The sequence below is a fragment of the Planococcus citri genome, chromosome 2 (assembly GCF_950023065.1).
Source record: "Planococcus citri chromosome 2, ihPlaCitr1.1, whole genome shotgun sequence".
In the NCBI taxonomy this organism is placed as follows: domain Eukaryota; kingdom Metazoa; phylum Arthropoda; class Insecta; order Hemiptera; family Pseudococcidae; genus Planococcus; species Planococcus citri.
In genome coordinates, this window is record NC_088678.1 from 78,270,278 (window position 1) to 78,289,599 (window position 19,322).

Below are 19,322 nucleotides of genomic sequence, written 5' to 3' on the forward strand. Positions count from 1 at the left end.
AGGCCCTAATTAAGGCCCAAACACCAAAAAAATTGAAAATTTTGAGTGACCACTCGTTTGTTAGTGTTTTGAGGGTGCTGAGCTCGAAAATTAGGTTATTTTTTGAATTTGGCCCCTCAGGGCCTTTCCAGCTGCCAATTTTGAAAAAAAAAATCCAAAAATTATGGAATACGCTCCGTGACATATCGATTTCAAGCAGTTCGAAGTAGCCGATTTGGAATTTAAGTTCATTTTTTGCATTCGACCACTCAATGCCAACCTCCTCACCCTCATTTACTCATTTTTTCCAAAACAAAGTCCATCGGAAGACATTGAGGAGTCGAATACACAAACAGTAAACACATTTTGAAACCCAGCCATCTTCAGTACATTCACATCACACCAACCAAACTCATATTTTGCACATCTCACTCGGTCATCATCAGTCATTCATCTTCGCAATCTCATTAAAATTCATCCTCATATCTGAACTATAGAGATACCGTCAAATCCACCAACGCTTCCACAACTCGACGTTTTGATACCTCAATCGCGAACCAGGATTTCCAAACCCTACAAATCCCACATACACCTCATGGGACAGCCTTCTTCGCCCGCCTTGTGTCTAGTTTGTCTGGCTGGGTGATCAAACGCGACGTCTCCGATATATCGGCATATAAATTAGCGTAGGTTCGCGAATTTTGTCATCTAAAATATTGTGTAATCGCAATGCCATAATAGCCACCAACAACCACATCATAAAAATGGGAAACTTTTACTGCAGCAGTGTATCTTGCGTTGCGCTTGCAGTCGTAAACGCGATACTCGCTAAAGAGCATGTTACCTATTCTTAACCTAAATTTCACCAGGTATAATACACATGCAACAGTACGCCATTGTCACTTAATGGCTAGAATTATGGGCATGTTCTTCCATAAATATTTATACACGTGCTGTCGACTGTCGTACGTAGTCGTCATCTTTTAAAAATTAACTACTTACGCTTAGGTATACTATGTGTGTACTCGTATGTATAATGTACCTGGTATTTACATTATCGAACGAGTATATACCTATTTAAATTACTCATAAATACCTAATGGTTATACTTTTACTTTCACGGTGGTAACCGGTTCGGTTAAAACGGCCGATTTTTGATCCATTTTTTCACCTTTTGAACGCCCATAGGAATAAAAAATAAATCATCGAATAAAAAAAAAATTGAGAAAAAGTACAGTAAATCGAATTCGTGCTTTGTAAGGGGGCTTAAAAAAATCCTATCGATTCTTAAGATGACTTCACGTGCAGGTCCTCATCCGTTATACAGATACAGTATGTTTTATTGTTGAGACCAGATGGAGCGTGGTTACCTATTTGTAGTATCTGGCTATAGCAGTACCTAATAGAGGTAATACCCATGTTGAGTAAAAAAAGAAACCTTCGAGCATATCGACGCGCAGACACGTTTAGTTTATAAGAATCCCACAAATTATATAATTGCCATTGGCCGTTATTTTTCTGTGTGACGGTCAATACTGCTTTGCCATCTCAGGTTCTAGGTTAGCACACACACATAAGTAACCGAATACGAGAAAGAATAAGAAAAAAATTAAATACGAATTGACTGGCATGACATTTAAGTTACTTATTATATTATAGAATCGTACCTACCTAAACACGTTTGCTATGTTTTATTACAGATATAAACGAATGCGATGATCCAGCCTTATCATCCAGATGTGTAGCGAATGCCGAATGTTGTAATTTACCAGCGCATTTTCTCTGCAAATGTAAACCAGGATTCGAAGGCGATGGAGAAGTAGAATGCAGAGGTAAGTCACTAAATTAGTTATCCTCGCATTTGGTCGCCAAATCACCTACTCAGTAGGCTCAATCAATCAGCTCTCTACACGTTCAGAGAATTCCTACTGAGTAATTTCGGCTCTCTACAGTGTCTTTGTGTGATACTGTTACATGTGATATTATCGTGTCATCAGCCTGTAGCGGTATACAAATATCTCCAATCTCCATTGATAGCTACTCGTACCTCTACACTTTTGTAAGACAGATTCGTGCGATATTTTTACATACGCACTTGTATAGGTAGAGGTACATCTACTCGTACAAATAGCATAAGGTACATACAATACGACTAGTAAAGCAGCCAGCCGTAACGTAGGTACTAAATACAATAATGTTTTCCTGTTTTCGCACTCAAATAAACTTTATTTTTTCACCATCTTCCTTCCTTCGCTGCCTCATCATCTTCTTCTGCTGCGAAGATTATCCGATGAATTTACGAGTAGGTATATGAAGAAGAAGCGCCTCATCGGCAACGAGATTGTGTGATAGTCGACGATGTCGAAAGTTGTCCATTTCCTTTTGCAATATATCTCAAGTTGTTCTCTTTTTTTTTTGCTGTTTTCGTTCTTGGCTCTTCACTTTTCTCTCTGCGTATAGCTTAATGATTATTATGGGTACGAGCCAGTATCTTGATGAAATTGAGAAAAGAAAGCGAACATTTAGAGCTATCATTCGCAAAGTAGGTAATTTTTTCATTCAAATTGATGTCAAATTTGAGAGAAGGAAAAATCGAATTTTGAGAGATATTTTCTCAAAATTCAAACGCCTCAAAAATTCAACTCTTTCCCTTAAATCCACAACCAGTTATTCTATTGGGAGGGGGGGAGGGATCCCAATTCTATTTGGGCCACTCGTATAGAGCTCCCCAAAGTTGAAAATTAACCATTTTTTGAAAAATTTTAATTTCTAGTCACATCCTTTCTCACACTTCAATAAAAAAGGCCCCTCGCCTGTCAAGCTACTCGTACTTTGGTTTCATCATGCTATAACCCCCTCCCCCCGCCCACTAAAAAACACTGAAAACATTTTTTTAAACACGAAATGAACCCAAGTTGAGAAACATTTTTTTTAATTTTGAATTTTTATGCCATCAATTTTCATACATCACATTTTCTTCAAGAAAAAACGTCCCTCATGCTGCAGTCTCTCAAACAATGTGGGAGAAGAGCTCCATACAAAAGCAATATTGTTTGGACCTTGAGAGGCCCAGAATGTTTTTTTTTTTTTCCAATATAAAAGGGAGTTATTCTGAAGGAATTTGACCAAAAATGGACAATTTTCAAAGAAATAATATTGGTTATTATTTTTTGAAATTATGTAAGACTCCTTATCTGGAGTCTAAAATTGTTTGGACGTCTGGAGTGAGTTTTTCTTTGAAAACAGAATTATTTTTCAAAAATTCTGGCACAGAAATGGAGAATTTCAAAAAAAAAAGTCCGACTTTGATTCATCCCTGCACCCCTCCCCCTCATCCAGGCAAAGAAAAAAAAATTATCAGCCAATCTAACTACGAACCACCAAATCGATTGAAATTTTCACAAAAAGCCATTTTCACCAAATTTTTGTAGAACTCAAAAAAAATTTCAAAAATTAACAATATTGTAGTACTATTTATAACGAGGATAGGGAGGGGACCCCTAAAGGGGATTGAAACATTATGAAACCATTTCTGATCAGAAATACCTGTTTTAAATTCATCTTTGTGTTTTTTTCCACCCCTTCAGGATGTCCAGTAAAATCTCAAAATTGAAAATATGGGGCTAAGAAGAACTTTTGGAAGGACATTTTCAAACTTAAAAATGGTCCGATCACCCCCCCCCCCTCCCTCACCCTCCACCAAACAAATATTTCAAGAATTTACGTTTCTCAAAAAATATTGGGAAAATTAAAATTTCCAATAAAGAAGTATTCTTTCATTTTCAAATTTTGCTTTTTTTAATGTTTAAAAAATGAAAAGGGAGCCAATACCTTCCTCTACCTTCCCCACAACAAATTTCAAAAATTTAATTTCTCAAAAAGAAAATATTAGTTAATTAAAGTAGAATAAAAATTTTCAAACTAGTATTTTTTTCAAATGTTTAAAAAATTGAAAAATGACGTAATACACACCTCTCTTCCTCCTTCCTCCAACAAATATTTCAAAAATTTAAATTTTTAAAAAGAAATTGTAAAAACAAAATGTTTTAAACCATGTTTTATTTATTTTATGTTCCCCTAATTTAATGCTATTTGATTGAAAAATGGAGATTTGAAAATTCAAAAAAAAAAAATAAGGACCTTCGGACAAAAAGAAAGACTTTATTCGTGATTTTTTTGAAAAAAAAAAATACTCTAAGCATCCAGCAAAAAGAAGTAGGTATAGGCTACATTTCCTGACCGGAAAGACCTGTTGAGATAGGTACCCTGTTTTTTCGCCCTTTTTTTGAAATTTCAAAATTCAGGTTTTCTGGATGGAAGGTATAGGGAGTGTAAAAATTGACACACCAATTTAAATTTAGAGATAATTCAACAACAATTCCTCGCCAAACCCCAAATTTTGAAAAAAAATATTTAAAAACTACAAATAAACGTAGAAGGAATCTTTTTTGTCTCTCCAATCATCAATTCAAGTCATTTTTTCAAAACCAGAACACTATACGAAGACCCTTAAGATAGCTTCCAAAAAAATTGAAGCTGCACAAACAAAAAAGTGCTGAGTTTTGAATTTCCAAAAAATAGAATAAAGAATAAAAAACATAAAATAGTAGATTATATGAAGAAAAAAAACACTTCTCTGATCACATTTAAATTATGTAGCCTACTATCAAATTTCAAATCTCTGTAATTTTGACATAGTAATTGGACCTAATGATTTTTTTCTTTTCAAAAGCTTGTTCTCTCTTAAAAATCTAGAAACGTCTAATCGAGCACTTGCGTAGCTAGGCTACAATTTTGGGATTCTTTTCTCTTGATCATAAATGTATTTCAACTAAGTACACACAAACGTGTTTTGAGGGCTACTTTCCAACAAGTGAAAGAAGGTGTACTTTTTGGGCTCAAACGTTTTCAAAAAAATGCCCTAAAACTTTGAAATGTGAGATTAGACGTTTGCAACTATGAAAATACTTTTTTCTACGTGTTGTTATAAGTACAGTTGCGTTTTGAGGACAATTTTCGACATGAGTGAGAAAAACTATATTTTTCAAGTCCCAAATTTTCTCAAAAAAATCCCATAAAATCTCAAAAATGAGCAATTGGGCAGTTACACCTCTAAGAATTTTTTCATGGGTTACATTCTAACTGATGTAATTTTCTAAGGGCTATCTTTTGGCATAGTTGAAAAAAATTTATTTTTTCCTCAAATTTGTGATAAGGCAGTCACAACTCTGTCAAAGCTACTTCTCTGACATTGGTGCAAAAAAGATGTATTTTTATAATTTCTTAACATTTTTTTTGAAAAATTTCGAGTCCCAAAACTACTATTTTTTCTTATTTATTGTGAAATTGGGCCTCCAGGTCCAGAAGTTTAAACGTGACAGGAATACGGTCTTACAAAATAATAACAACTTTCTCGTCAATTTATAAAATTTTATGGACTTCAGAAAATTTAAACTCTGATGAGATCCTCAATTTTGTGTTTGATCATCTGACATTTTATTTGAACCCACTCTATGGGTTTCCACGTTTTGGTAAAAAAAAAAAAAAAATGAAAAAAATCGGTGACTGGGTGATCAAGAAGTTCTTTTGTTATTAAGACATCACACTCCTGACAAAACTGCTCATTGAAGTACTCAACTAAAAAAAAAAAAAAAAAAAAAAAAAAGAATAGATGGGGTAAATGGAAAAAATTACCAAAAAATGTCACAAATTTCATAAAAACACAATAAACACATACCCTATAAAAAATTACTAAAAAATGATAATTTCCACCCATAAATTTCGCATTCCATTTAATTAAAACTAAAACCATCTCGAATCCAAAACCTCCGTTAGGAAAAACACCGTAAGTATTAGTGTGGGTGGAAGTGACAGTGAGAACGAGTAGAAGGAAAACGAATCATTACATCATACCGCAAAGTACACCACACACTAAGACTGACACTACTTAATGAATAAATCTAAAGTAAGCTAACACCAAATGAGCCAATTTTCACGGACCGTAGCGCCCATTTAATGCTACAGGCCGCAAACAACAAGAGCGATATATTTGTACAGACTATACAGGGACAGGTAGCTAGATATTTCAATAATTAAAATTGAACCGCTTTAGGGGGATTTCTACATGACTAAATACGCTCTCAAGTTTGAACACACGAGTCGATAAACCGTTTTTTTTCACTCATTTTTTCGTAAACGATTTCATAGACAAAGTTGCATGCACATAGAATAATATGATACCCAATGAGACCTTTATGAACAGAGGAGGTGGTGTGGCATTTTCGCGTCGCAGTGTATTTAATTTACCCGTGACCGTGGTTCCCGTCATGTAACGCTAAAATAAATATAATATTACACGTTAAACGAATTCGAAGGGGGGTAAAATAAAAAATGAATAAATAAACTTCTTTAATTGATACTGCAGTTGAAAAGAGAGGAGAAAAGAACACGTCTATGTATAACGAGACTGTACAGGTGTAAACAGTTTCGGTTCAGGGCTTCGAGGAGGGAAGTTGCGAATTTCAAAGTGAACACTTACACATAATGCACAAAAAAATAATAATGCTGCAAGTACCTGTACCTAGTAATGCTTAGACAATGTATAGGTTCACATAGACAGCAGACACGCATTCGAACCGTTATTAAAACATTTATCGAGCCACCATTTCAGAGTCAGACCACTCATATCCATTTTTTTTTCTCACTTTTTCGCAGATATAAACGAATGTTTACAACCCAACATCTGCGGCCATAACGCTGTCTGCTCAAATACACCGGGAAATTACTCGTGTAATTGTCACGAAGGATACGAGGGCAATCCGTACAACGGAGTACGTATTACATCACAATCGTGTTAATAAAATTGCCTACGTTTGCGTTAATACGGCGCTCTTTCTTGTGCAGTGTTTGGACATCAACGAGTGCGAGTTGAATGCCTGCGCCGGTGGAGCTCTCTGTACCAATTTTCCAGGCGGTTTTCATTGCGAATGTCCGCCCGGATTTACCGGAGATGCTTACAGGACCGGATGCCAGGATGTGAACGAGTGCTTGACCAATCCTTGCGGGGTGAATGCGTTATGCAAGAATGTACCGGGAAGCTTTCAGTGTGGTTGTCCACCCGGCTACACTGGAGATCCGTTTCATCAGTGCACAGGTAAGTTCGGTAGACCATTCGATGGATCATTTCGATACATTGCTGAGATGACAATTTGTGTACATCTTTCAAGTAAATTATTGAACGTTATACATAATGTAGTACATTTGTACATACTCGTAGATAAAATGGCGACTAAATAGAGCTTCTAACTTGCTTAATTGTATACGAGCGATGTAATAAGTGAATTCAGGGTGACAAGGAAGCATTGACCGATAACCTGTGTTTGAAATCGAAAATCAAAAAAATCGATTTTTCATCGGTAAATTTATATTTTCAGAAACGGAAATGATATTTTCATTCCAAACATGTTTGATCGTGTTCTTGTAAGATTGAAAATCGAAAATTAATCGATTTTTGGGGTTCGATTAATCGATATTCGATCAAAATCGATTTTTTTAAAATTCCAAAGCTGAATTTTGAAAGTAAAATTACTTTTTTTATTTCGGACATTTTAAGTCATATTCGCTCAAAAATCGAAATTCAATCGATTGTAAGGGGTTCGATTAGTCGATTTTCGATCACAATCGATTTTGTACTCAAACGTTCGATTTTTATGCTAAAATTGATTTTACATTTTAAATTATGTTCAATTTAATCATGCGAGATCAAAAATCGCAAATTAATTTATTTTTGGGGTTCGATTAATCGATATTCGATCACAATCGATTTTTTTAAATTTCCAAAGCTGAATTTTGAAAGTAAAATTACTTTTTTGTTTCGGAAATTTTATGTCATTTTCGCTCAAAAATCGAAATTTAATCGATTTTAGGGGTTCGATTAGTCGATTTTCGATCACATTCGATTTTGTACTCGAAAGTTCGATTTTTATGCTAAAATTCATTTTTCGTTTTAAATATGTTCGATTTGATCATGCGAGATCAAAAATCGCAAATTAATCGATTTTTGGGGTTCAATTAATCGATTATAAATCACAATCGATTTTGCATTCCAAATTCAAAAGTTTAATTTCCAAGCTAAAATAATTTTTGTTTCAAATATATTGGATTGTGTGAGATCGAAAATCGCAAAGTTATCGATTTTTGGGGTTCGGTTGATCGATTTTCGATCACAATCGACTTTTTTAAAATTCCAATGCTCAATTTTGAAAGTAAAAATTACTTTTTTATTTCGGACATTTTAGGTCACGTTTGCTCAAAAATCGATTTTAGGGGTTCGATTAGTCGATTTTCGATCACAATCGATTTTGTACTCGAAAGTTCGATTTTTATGCTAAAATTGATTTTTTGTTTTAAATATGTTCGTTTCCATCATGAGATCAAAAATCGCAAATTGATCAATTGTTGGAGTTCGATTAATCGAAATTAAATCACAATCCATTTTGCATTCCAAATTCAAAAGTTTAAATTCGAAGCTAAAATAATTTTTGTTTCAAATATATTCGATTGTGTGAGATCGATAATCGCAAAGTAATCGATTTTTGGAGTTCGATTAATCGATTTTTGATCACAATCGATTTTTTTATTCGAAAATTCAATTTTGAAGCCAAAATCAATTTTTTACCTTGGACATTCACGGCCATGATCGATCAAAAATCGAAATTTAATCGATTTTGAGGGTACAATTAATCGATTTTCGATCACTATCGATTTTGTACACAAAAGTTCGATGTTTAAGCTAAAATAGATTTTTCGACTTTTCGTTTCAAATATGTTCGTTTCGATCATGAGAGATCGAAAATCGCAAATTGATCGATTTTTGAGGTTCGATTATTCTATTTTCAATCATCATCGATTTTGATTTCAAAACTCAAAAGTTTAATTTTTATGCTAGAATTATTTCTGTTTCAAATATGTTTGATTCGATTGTGTAATATCGAAAATCGCAAATTAATCGATTTGTGGAGTTCGATTAATCGATTTTTGATCACAATCGATTTTTCATATTCGAAAGTTCCATTTCGAAGCTGAAACTTATTTTTTTATTTCGGACATTTCCGGTCAAAAATCGCAATTTAATCGATTTTTGGGGTTCGATTTGTCGATAATCGATTAAAATCGATTTTGTACTCTAGAGTTTGATTTTAAAGCTGAAATGGATTTTTCGTTTCGAATATGTTCAATTTGATCATAGGAGATCGAGAATCGCAAATTACATAATCGATTTTGGGGATTTGATTTCGATTTTCGATCACGATTGGTTTTTTTCAATTCGAAAATTCAATTTTGAAGCTAAAATTAGTTTCTTGTTTCAAATACTTGTGTCCAATTTGATCATACAAGATCGAAAATCGCAAATGAATCAATTTTCAGGATACCCGATACCATTACCTACTCAATTTTATGTAGATCACAACGTTCGTTTTTTTTCAGGCTAAAGCTAATTTCCTTATTCCGGGCAATTGCAAAGAAATCGATTTTTGAAGTTTGATTAGTCGATTTTTGAGCCGAAAACTTATTTTTGGAACTGAAATTAACTTTCAATTTTTCACAAGTTCGATCATATGTGATCAAAAATCACAAAAATGTAAATCAATTTTTGATGTTCGATTATTCGACTTTCGAGGTTTTGATAAATCGATTATCGATCACAATCGATTTTTTATCTCAGAGTTAAATTTTAAAGTTGACATTAATTTTTTATTTCGGACGCGTTCGATCGTAATAGTATAAGATCGAAAATCGCAAATTAATCGATTTTAGGGATTTGTAAATCGATTTTGGATCTGGAAGTACATTTTTGAGGTTAAAAATTAATTGTAAGGTACATAAATGGAAATTATTCTAAAAAATTATTCACAATCCAAAATTATTGAAAAACTTACTCAAAATTCTCTGAAAATTGTTCCTAAATTTTTTTAAAATGAAAGTGGAGGAAGGGAGAACATCTTACATTAAAAAAGAACTCAAGAAATTCCATTTTGCGAATTTGAAAATAACCTTCCAAGAAGATTTAAAACCAACCCACACAAATCCTTTCCCCTGCAAGGTAAAAAAAAAACACCGGTCAATACTTTCTTGTCACACTGTCCAAAATTTGACTCATAAAAACCTCAAAAAAACCACGATCATCATCTTTTTTTAAAAATAGAAAACAATCGTACACTGGGTGAACTGTACATCTTGATGGTAGGTGGTACTCTAGATAGATCTATAAACGAATATAGATATCTTCCTATTTAATATGCATACAGGAAAAGTAACCCGAACCGGTTCACCTTGTACGTATTGTTCTCATTTCGTGTTATATGCATTGTTGCTCGTACTTAGTCGAAGAAATAAAAAAAAAACGCATATCTACACATTCTCCAGTAGATACAATGCGAAATCTTACAAATCGCCTTCTCCGGCAGTTGAGTTCTCTGGCTCTGGCTCACTCACAGTCACTAGTCAGCGATCCAACAATCCAACATTCGGTCTGGTTTCTCATTCGGACCTTTTGGCCATTCATTTTGCATATCTCGATTCGTCGATCTCGCGTATCTACTCGTATATTTTAATACACATCTCTGTTACTCGCTCGCATAATTACGATTACTAACAACGAATTTCATTAGATGTGGACGAATGCCGTTCATCGCCGTGTGGTCTTAACGCCCGATGTAACAATTTAAACGGCACATACTCGTGCAGTTGTTTGGAAGGATTCAGCGGGCATCCGGATAAAGCGTGTTACGATGTGAATGAGTGCGCCACCGTGCCAAATTTATGTGGCATAAATGCTAGATGTCTGAATACTCCCGGATCGTTCGTTTGCGTTTGCCCGTCTGGATTTACCGGATCGCCTCAAGTTTACTGCGAAAGTTAGTGTCATTTCAGAATATCACAGAATCATCTATACAAACTTTTGTCTTGTCTGTGATCTTTAAGTCTTTCTTCTATATGGTTGTGAAAAGGATCGAAGATGAACTTTTTTATATTTCTCCTTTCTTGTCTCGTGACTTGAGATGTGCTTTTGTTGTTCTTTTACATATTGTAGATTCATTGATTGATTTATTGCTTCGTTGCATGTGGTATGTGAGCTTTATGGGAGCTTTTTGGTGATGGCGGTGGTTTTCTTATTACATATGTATCATTATGTCCTTATTTAGGCTGTGTACTTTTCTTATTTATGCATTTATATGAATGTTTTACTTCTTTGCATCTGTTGAGCTGTGTACTTTGTTCCTATTTTATAGTGATATACTATTTTCCAATGTGAAAATGTATTGGCATTTTTACAGGCATTTCATTTTTGTATCTATATGTGTTGCAGGTTACACTTCATTACGAGCTTTTCTTCTATTTTTACTTGTTTATACTTTCTGAGAATGTGAATATGTATTTTATAACGAAGTTATTCCCTATAGATATTTATGAGTGAGTCTTGATGGAATTACGCATGTGTTACAGTCACGACGATACAATCTCAAAAACATAAAAGCTAATAAGACTTTCCTTTTTAAAAATGAATATAAAATTTTAAAAAAAATTTTCGTTCTCAGGAAAATTTTTTGATGCACGAACGGATTTGTTTCATCTAAAACGCCCCCCCCCTCATTCCAAATTCCACTATTTCGAGCAATTCTGGAACCTCCAGCGTGATTTTCGGATTTTTTCAGAATTTTGAAATTTCTCCAGGAGGCTGGAAATTAACTTGGGCAGCTAAGAAATGGGTTGTGCCTTATTTTCGACTTCTTTAACGAGTTCATTTATACTTTATTTGCCTGATTTTCGGGCAGACACTTTAAATAGGTACCTGACCAGAATATTTTATTAAAAAAAAAGAATAAAAAACAAAAATTTTGTGTTCATGGGGAAATTTTTAAAATTTATAAGAATGACTCATTAGCCTTGCAACCCCCCCCCCGCACACCCAACGAATTTCACAATTTCCAGTCATTCTGGAGCCTCCAGCGTGATATTCGATTTCTCCAGAAGGCATGGAAATCAAATTAGGGCAGCTTAAAATCGTCTTGTGGCTCATTTTGGACCCAATTAACGAGTTTATCTGCATTTGGCCCAATTTCCGGGCAGACGTTTGACCAGAATATTTTATTTAAAAAAAGAAAGTAAAAAAAAATAAAAATTTCCTGTTCTCGAAGAAATTTTTAAGAATGGCTCATTTGTTTTTCAACCCTCCCCCCCACCTCCCATTCGAATTTCACAATTTCCAGTCATTTTGGAGCCTCCAGTAAGATAATCGATTTCTCCAGAAAGCATGAAAATTAAATTTAGAGAGCTTAAAATCGTTTTGCGGCTTATTCTGGACCCAATTAACGAGTTTATCCGCACTTGGCCCAATTTCCGGACAGATACTTCGAGGAAGTTTCATTGACCAAAATATTTCAAATGATAACTGGAGAATTCTGGTCAAAAAACATTCTCCAGGTGTCCGCCTGAAAATCTACTCAAATTAAGATAATCAATTCAAACAGTTCCATGCTTTCTGGAGAAACTGGAAACCGCGCTGGAGCCTCCAGAATGACTGTATAGATGATGAAATTCGAATTCAAGGAATACAATATTACCGTAGTATCAGGACTAATTTTCACAGTTTATTTATACTGAATAAATACAGATTTTTTTTTTAAATAAACATAAATGGGCGAAAATGGTCAATTTTTAATTTTCAAAAATTTGCCAAACATCGAAAAATCAATTTGGGCAGCTAAAATTTCGGTAATGGAAATTTTGACGAAAAAAATCGAAAATCGCGTCTGGGACGCTTTTAAATTCGTATTTCGAAATTTTCTATTGGGCTTTTTGACACGAATTCATCACAGAAAAATTGGAAAAAATTTCATAAATTGACCTCCGTCCAAATCCTTCCCCACACGACAGAAATTTCAAAATTTTTGGCCAACATGGAGATGAATAGGAATCATTTTCCACCTGAAAAACATGATTTTCTGCATAGGGGGTGAGGGAAGAGAGGTGGCTGAAATTTTTCTGGTTCTAAAATTCGTTTTTGGTCTTCCAAAGATACACTGTGAACATTTTCCAAAATCTGAGCCAATGCAATGGTGAAATTCACCAATGAAAATCAGAGATACCTTTCACATCTCTAAGCTGCAGTGTTACCAATTATGGCACAGGGAATTTATTTTGAAACAACTTTGGTACAAATTTGCCATCATTTTTTTGACTCAACAGAATCATAATCTTGTTCCAGAAAAATTATTTTTTCAACGGACTCATGTTCCCAAAAAACATGAGTTGGAGCAAAAATACATGAAAAGGCAAATTTCAAGAGTTAAACTGCATTTTTCGACTTTGGATGAATTTTTGAACATCAAAATTTGGCTCAAAAATATCTGCTAAAACAAAAAAAAAATTAGAACTCTACCAAACTGTAATAGAAAAATGAAGTTTGCTACGTAACTTATTTTTGACCTCCTGAATCGATTAAAAATGATTTCAAATCGTTCCAAACTGTTCTGGAGCCTCCAGCAAATTTTAGGAAATTGTTCCAAAATTTCACCCAATGAAGTTTGAACGCTAAAATTAACTCGATACCTCAATTTATTCAATATTCTGAATTGATTGAAGGCAATTTCAAGTCGTTTTGGAGCCTCCAGTCACATTTTGGAAATTCCGGACTTCCAAAAAATAGCCATAAAAAATTCCCAGTTCGACTTTAGAACGTATAAACGTGATTGGTGCTTGTTAGTGACCTACTTGACCAATTCTGAGTAATCTTTCCAAAACCACTTTATGCAAATTCGAAACTGTATAGTATTTCTCCAGGGATTTCACTCAACCATTAAAAATTTGAGATAATCAAAAAGGTCCAATTTTTGAAAATATGAAATTTCCAAACTATGGCTGAAGGATGTAATTCGGGGTGAGACCACCTTCAATCCACATAGTATGTCAAAGTTCTGTTGTAAAATGAATTTTAGTGTTTTGAAAATCGTTTGACGGTTCCAGAACTGCTCAAAATAGTTCGAAGTCGTTTCTAATCGATTCAGGGGCTTGTAATTGTATTTCATCCAATTCTCACGGAATCCTCCTTTCTTTCTCGATTTAAATACTCATTCAATTTACGAATTAGGGTCAATTATTGGACGAACAGTCTCAGTTGACCTCAAGATATTTGGCCATTTGGTGAATAATCTAATTCCAAGATAAAGATTATCTATTTTAAAAACAGTTTTAATAATTATGGACCTTTTATAAATCGTTTCACGACACCCGAATATTTCCACAACTTACATTATGTCTCAGTTTCATCCAAAATAAATCTCAGATCAAACAAACCCATTAAATTTCGAATAAAATGAAACCTAGGTCCTCGACACATCGATCCAATCATCGAACATAATCCACCTCATTGCTTACAAAATATTCGGATTCGGATATCCCAAATTATTATAAAATATAATTTATGTAACATGTCACTAAAATCTTCAAATCCGGTCGGGAGAAGAAAATGCAAATAAAAATAATTCGATGAGATTCAACAACTTGAACTCTAAACGTAAGAGGAATAAAATTTCAATGTCACGACATTTTGAGATTAGTGTGAATAGTTTGGACATTTTTATCTTCGTATTCGTCGTGGTTGACTTCCATCAAGTACTCCGGTATATGTTTATGACAATATCTATACTTATTTTGTTGCATGCAGACCTCGCTCGTCGGACACTATTTTCTTGGCACCCTATTATACATATATAAATGCTATAGCGGTGTTTATACTCTCTTACAGATATTGCTGGTACGTATAAATACAATAATTATTCATACTCCGTCTCCATATTACCTCTACGTACATATTTATTGGCTAAATACCTCTATCCAAATTTATTACACTTGTGCGTGGGATATCCCCATACCCAACTGTCGATATAAAATGAACGACCTGTAATCATGGTCCAAATCATCAGAACTTCTGCATACTTACTCTTCTTCCTGCACATTTTTTTGAAATAAAATATATTTACGATCCTTTATCAAGTATACTCTCACAATGTTCTCCTTGAGAAATTATTCACTATACACACGTTGTATTGTGTTATTAATGACTCCGAGTATCCGATACATTTTTTTTTTATTTATGTATTTCTCAAATGTATTCTCGCGCCGCGCAGCAGCACGTAGCCATATGCTGCTGTACGCTGCTCCGCCGTAACCTTATCAATAAATAACCACTTCAATTGTTAATTTCAATCCTACCTACTTTCAGCCAATTAATTAGCTCTCTATATACCTATACACATATTACTTCCAAGTTCCTGTGTACCTATACTTTTTTTTATTTCAAGGTAATAAGAGAATTTTATCGAATGTCGCTCGCGCGTCCAAGTAAATAGCTCTCGCATGATTGGCAGTGACGAATTTCTTTTTTCTATAATTGGGTATTCTAGAACATTTGTTTCTATATGCAGTGTGTTTATTTAGTACCAAGTCATAGATCATCGTAAATATCTCGTCAAATTTTTCAAGTATAGATGAATTTATTAGGGAAGTGTTTTCGATGTTGTTGAAGCATTTGTGACTATATACTTTTAAAAAATTTGGATCAAAAAATTCAATCACCATCATTGAATTCTGTTTTTAAATTTGATTTTATAGCTTTTATGCAAATTTATCGCAAAAATTGAGAATTTTCGACTCCCCCTCCCCATTTTAGCTCAACTGCCGCACCTTTAGAAGCATTTGAGAGTTCAGCAGACCTACATATTCGAATTCGGTGCGAAAAATACAACAATTCGCCACCATTTACGTAGAAGCAAAATATCTTGAAAATTTTGAATTTTTGAGCAGGCTGGTGATTTTTAAAATAAGGGTACCTGGATCACGAATAAAATTTCGGTGAATTTGAACCAAATAGACCTTTGTTTTAAATTCAAATTCACTCAAACAAATTTTTAACAACTTTTCCAAAAATCTGCCTTTTTGACAATTTTTTAAAAAATCGGCACTTTTTGTCAACTTTTCCAAAAATTGGCACTTTTAGAAAACTTTTTCAAAAATTGACACATTTTGACATTTTTTTCAAGAATTGGCAGTTTTTGACAATTTTTTAAAAAATTGGCATTTTCTGACAATTTTTTCAATAGTTGACAGTTGACATCTTTTTCCAAATATAGGCACTCTTATTAACAACTCATCCAAAAATTGACACTTTTTGACAATTTTTCCAAAAATTGACACATTTTGACATTTCTCTCAACAATTGTCACTTTTTGACAACTTTTCCAAAAATTGGCACTTTTAGACAACTTTTTTAAAAATTGTCCTTTTTTTACAACTTTTTCAAAAATTGACACATTTTGACATTTTTATCAAAAATTGGCAGTTTTTGAACATTTTTGAAAAAATTGGCACTTTTTGACAATTTTTTCAATAATTGACACCTTTTTCCAAATATAGGCACTCTTTTAACAACTCATCCTAAAATTGACACTTTTTGACAATTTTTCCAGAAATTGACACTTTTTGCACTTTTTCCAAAAATTGACACATTTTGACATTTTTTTCAAAAATTGTCACTTTTTGACAACTTTTTTAAAAAATTTACGCTTTTTGACAATTTTTCCAAAAATGTACACTTTTTGACAACTTTTCCAAAAATTGGCACTGTTAGACAACTTTTTTAAAAATTCTCTTTTTTTTACAACTTTTTCAAAAATTGACACATTTTGACATTTTTATCAAAAATTGGCAGTTTTTGAACATTTTTTAAAAAATTGGCACTTTTTGACAATTTTTTCAATAATTGACACCTTTTTCCAAACATAGGCACTCTTTTAACAACTCATCCTTAAATTGACACTTTTTGACAATTTTTCCGAAAATTGACACTTTTTGAAAATTTATCCAAAAATTGACACTTTTTGACACTTTTTCCAAAAATTGACACATTTTGACATTTTCTTCAAAAATTGGCACTTTTAGACAACTTTTTTTTAAAAATTTACACTTTTTGACAGTTTTTCCAAAAATTTACATTTTTTGACAACTTTTCCAAAAATTGGCACTTTCAGACAACTTTTTTAAAAATTGGCAGTTTTTGACCATTTTTAAAAAAATTGGTACTTTCTGACAATTTTTTTCATAATTGACACCTTTTTCCAAATATAGGCACTCTTTTAACAACTCATCCAAAAATTGACACATTTTGACATTTTCCTCAAAAATTGTCACTTCTTGACAACTTTTCCAAAAATTTACACTTTTTGACAGTTTTTCCAAGAATTAACACTTTTTGACAACTTTTCCAAAAAATGGCACTTTTAGACAACTTTTTTAAAAATTGGCCCTTTTTTACATCTTTTTCAAAAATTGTCACTTTTTTTACAACTTTTTCAAAAAGTTGAATAACTGTAAAAATTGAGATGACCAGAATATTTTGAGAAGCTAAACACGAATCCAGCGTTGGTTTTTCACAAAAATAAATTTTTAGTAGTGGAAAAATTCTGTCATGTTGATAAAAAAATTATAATTTCCGCGATCTATCAATCTTCAAGTGGCTGGTAGAGGGCTAAAAGTGGTACTGAATTTTGAATTTAATGGTTCGGGGAGGTAGGGAAACTAAAATTGCTACTTTTGAGGGAGGTGACCGAGGGATTGCACAGGTTTGTAGTACCCCCCAAAACTCAAAAGTGCAAGAAACATGATTTTTTTGAAAATTACCTCCCTTCGAGAATCTCTGGCTCAGCCATCTGAATTACTAGGGGGCTCATAATTTTTTGTGTAGTCCCCCATTCAAAGTTAACTTCCCCACTACCCACCAATTTTCGTCAAAATCAGGGATAAACATGTTTTGTTTTTTTTTTTCGATTCACCCTAATAAATTCTCGATTAATTCATCTTCTAATCTGAAAGTGAATAAAAATAAGATGAAAATGAGAACAGATATAGATTTTTAGAGAGGGAGCATTTTTGAAAAAAAAATCGTGATATTTTTCACTTTAGCCCCTACTTAGCTTTTTTGAAAAAAAATAAAAATTAAAAAAATAGTCAAAAACTTATCAATTTTTTTTTCGGTTTTTGATATTGGCAATAATGACCAAAAATTGAGAAGTTATATTTTTCGATGTTTTGAGATGTTTGAATTGCGAAACATTTTTGAAGAAAATATTTTCAAAGCACGACTCCCCCCCCCCCGCACCGCGATCATGAAAGATTTGCAAATTTTTAACCGTCATATCAGCAGAATCCCAAAATTGATCTTGGATTTTGAATGCAATGGCCTAGGTTCAAAACGGGCTAAATAAACGCGCTGCATTTGAATAAAAAAATGAGCAATGCAACTCAAAAAGGGCCTTTCTGGGTTCCAGTGCTCACAAGATACTTCATCTATGAACTTTTTCCTTCTCATTTCTTTACTTTTATCGCGGCTTTCAAGTGGAATTATTTCTTCTGCAATTCATTTTTTTTTTCAATGAACAAAAGCACGACTTCTTTATCTTTACCTATATCAAAAATCTATTCAAAATGGTACCCAATTATCGAACAATTGCATTAATTGAGATTCATTTTGCAGATGTGAACGAGTGTGCGAATAATCCTTGCGGCAAAAATGCTATTTGCGCCGATACCCCGGGCAGTTTTAGTTGTACTTGCAAAGAAGATTATACCGGAGACCCTTTCAAAGGATGTGAAGGTAGGCACAGCAATCAGCATCGTTATCACTCTTCAGTTCTCATCCTCACCACTTCATCTAATTCATTAATTATTATCGAACTGTTTAGATATCGACGAATGTGCGGTGCTGGACAAACCATGCGGATTGAACGCAGTTTGCGAAAATACTGATCCAGGATTCACGTGCTTATGTCCGCAAGGATTCAGTGGTAAACCAGATCCAAAAGTTGCTTGCGAACAGGTACGAGCGTAATCAAACCATTCGCATTATCTAAAGCTCTAATTATTTGTAATATAAATAAACGAACTCCAATTAACACGGCGGCGATAATCTTTGATTCGTTTGACAGGTCGACGTCTCGACTCTTTGTAAAGCAAACGCCGATTGCACGATGAACGCTGAATGTATCGAAGGTCAGTGCTTCTGTAGAACTGGATTCAAAGCTGATAAATCGATTTGCGTCGATATCGACGAATGCGAGATCGAGCCTTGCGGCACATACTCTACTTGCACCAATACTCCGGGCAGTTTTCATTGCGGATGTCAGCCTGGATTTGTTGGGGCGCCACCAAGAATGCAATGCAAAGGTACATATAATACGAGTACATATCTTCCGTATTGATCTGCCATTTCTAGTTCGCTTTTATTCATT

The 19,322-nt window shown here is 33.7% G+C and overlaps 1 protein-coding gene and 1 long non-coding RNA gene across 2 annotated transcripts in view; one reads left to right on the forward strand and one right to left on the reverse strand.

Annotated features, from left to right (window-relative positions):
* dpy (dumpy) overlaps positions 1 to 19,322 on the forward strand; it is a 256,705-nt gene that overhangs the window by 107,843 nt on the left and 129,540 nt on the right. Inside the window, exons 6-12 of the mRNA XM_065347532.1 lie at positions 1,680 to 1,811; positions 6,694 to 6,809; positions 6,883 to 7,132; positions 10,650 to 10,895; positions 18,569 to 18,688; positions 18,777 to 18,910; positions 19,020 to 19,257. Of these exons, the coding sequence (XP_065203604.1) occupies positions 1,680 to 1,811; positions 6,694 to 6,809; positions 6,883 to 7,132; positions 10,650 to 10,895; positions 18,569 to 18,688; positions 18,777 to 18,910; positions 19,020 to 19,257 (1,236 nt within the window). The remainder of the gene's footprint in view (positions 1 to 1,679; positions 1,812 to 6,693; positions 6,810 to 6,882; positions 7,133 to 10,649; positions 10,896 to 18,568; positions 18,689 to 18,776; positions 18,911 to 19,019; positions 19,258 to 19,322) is intronic.
* The window catches only part of LOC135833765 (uncharacterized), a 122,900-nt gene that overhangs the window by 91,607 nt on the left and 11,971 nt on the right, over positions 1 to 19,322 (reverse strand). The window lies entirely within an intron of this gene.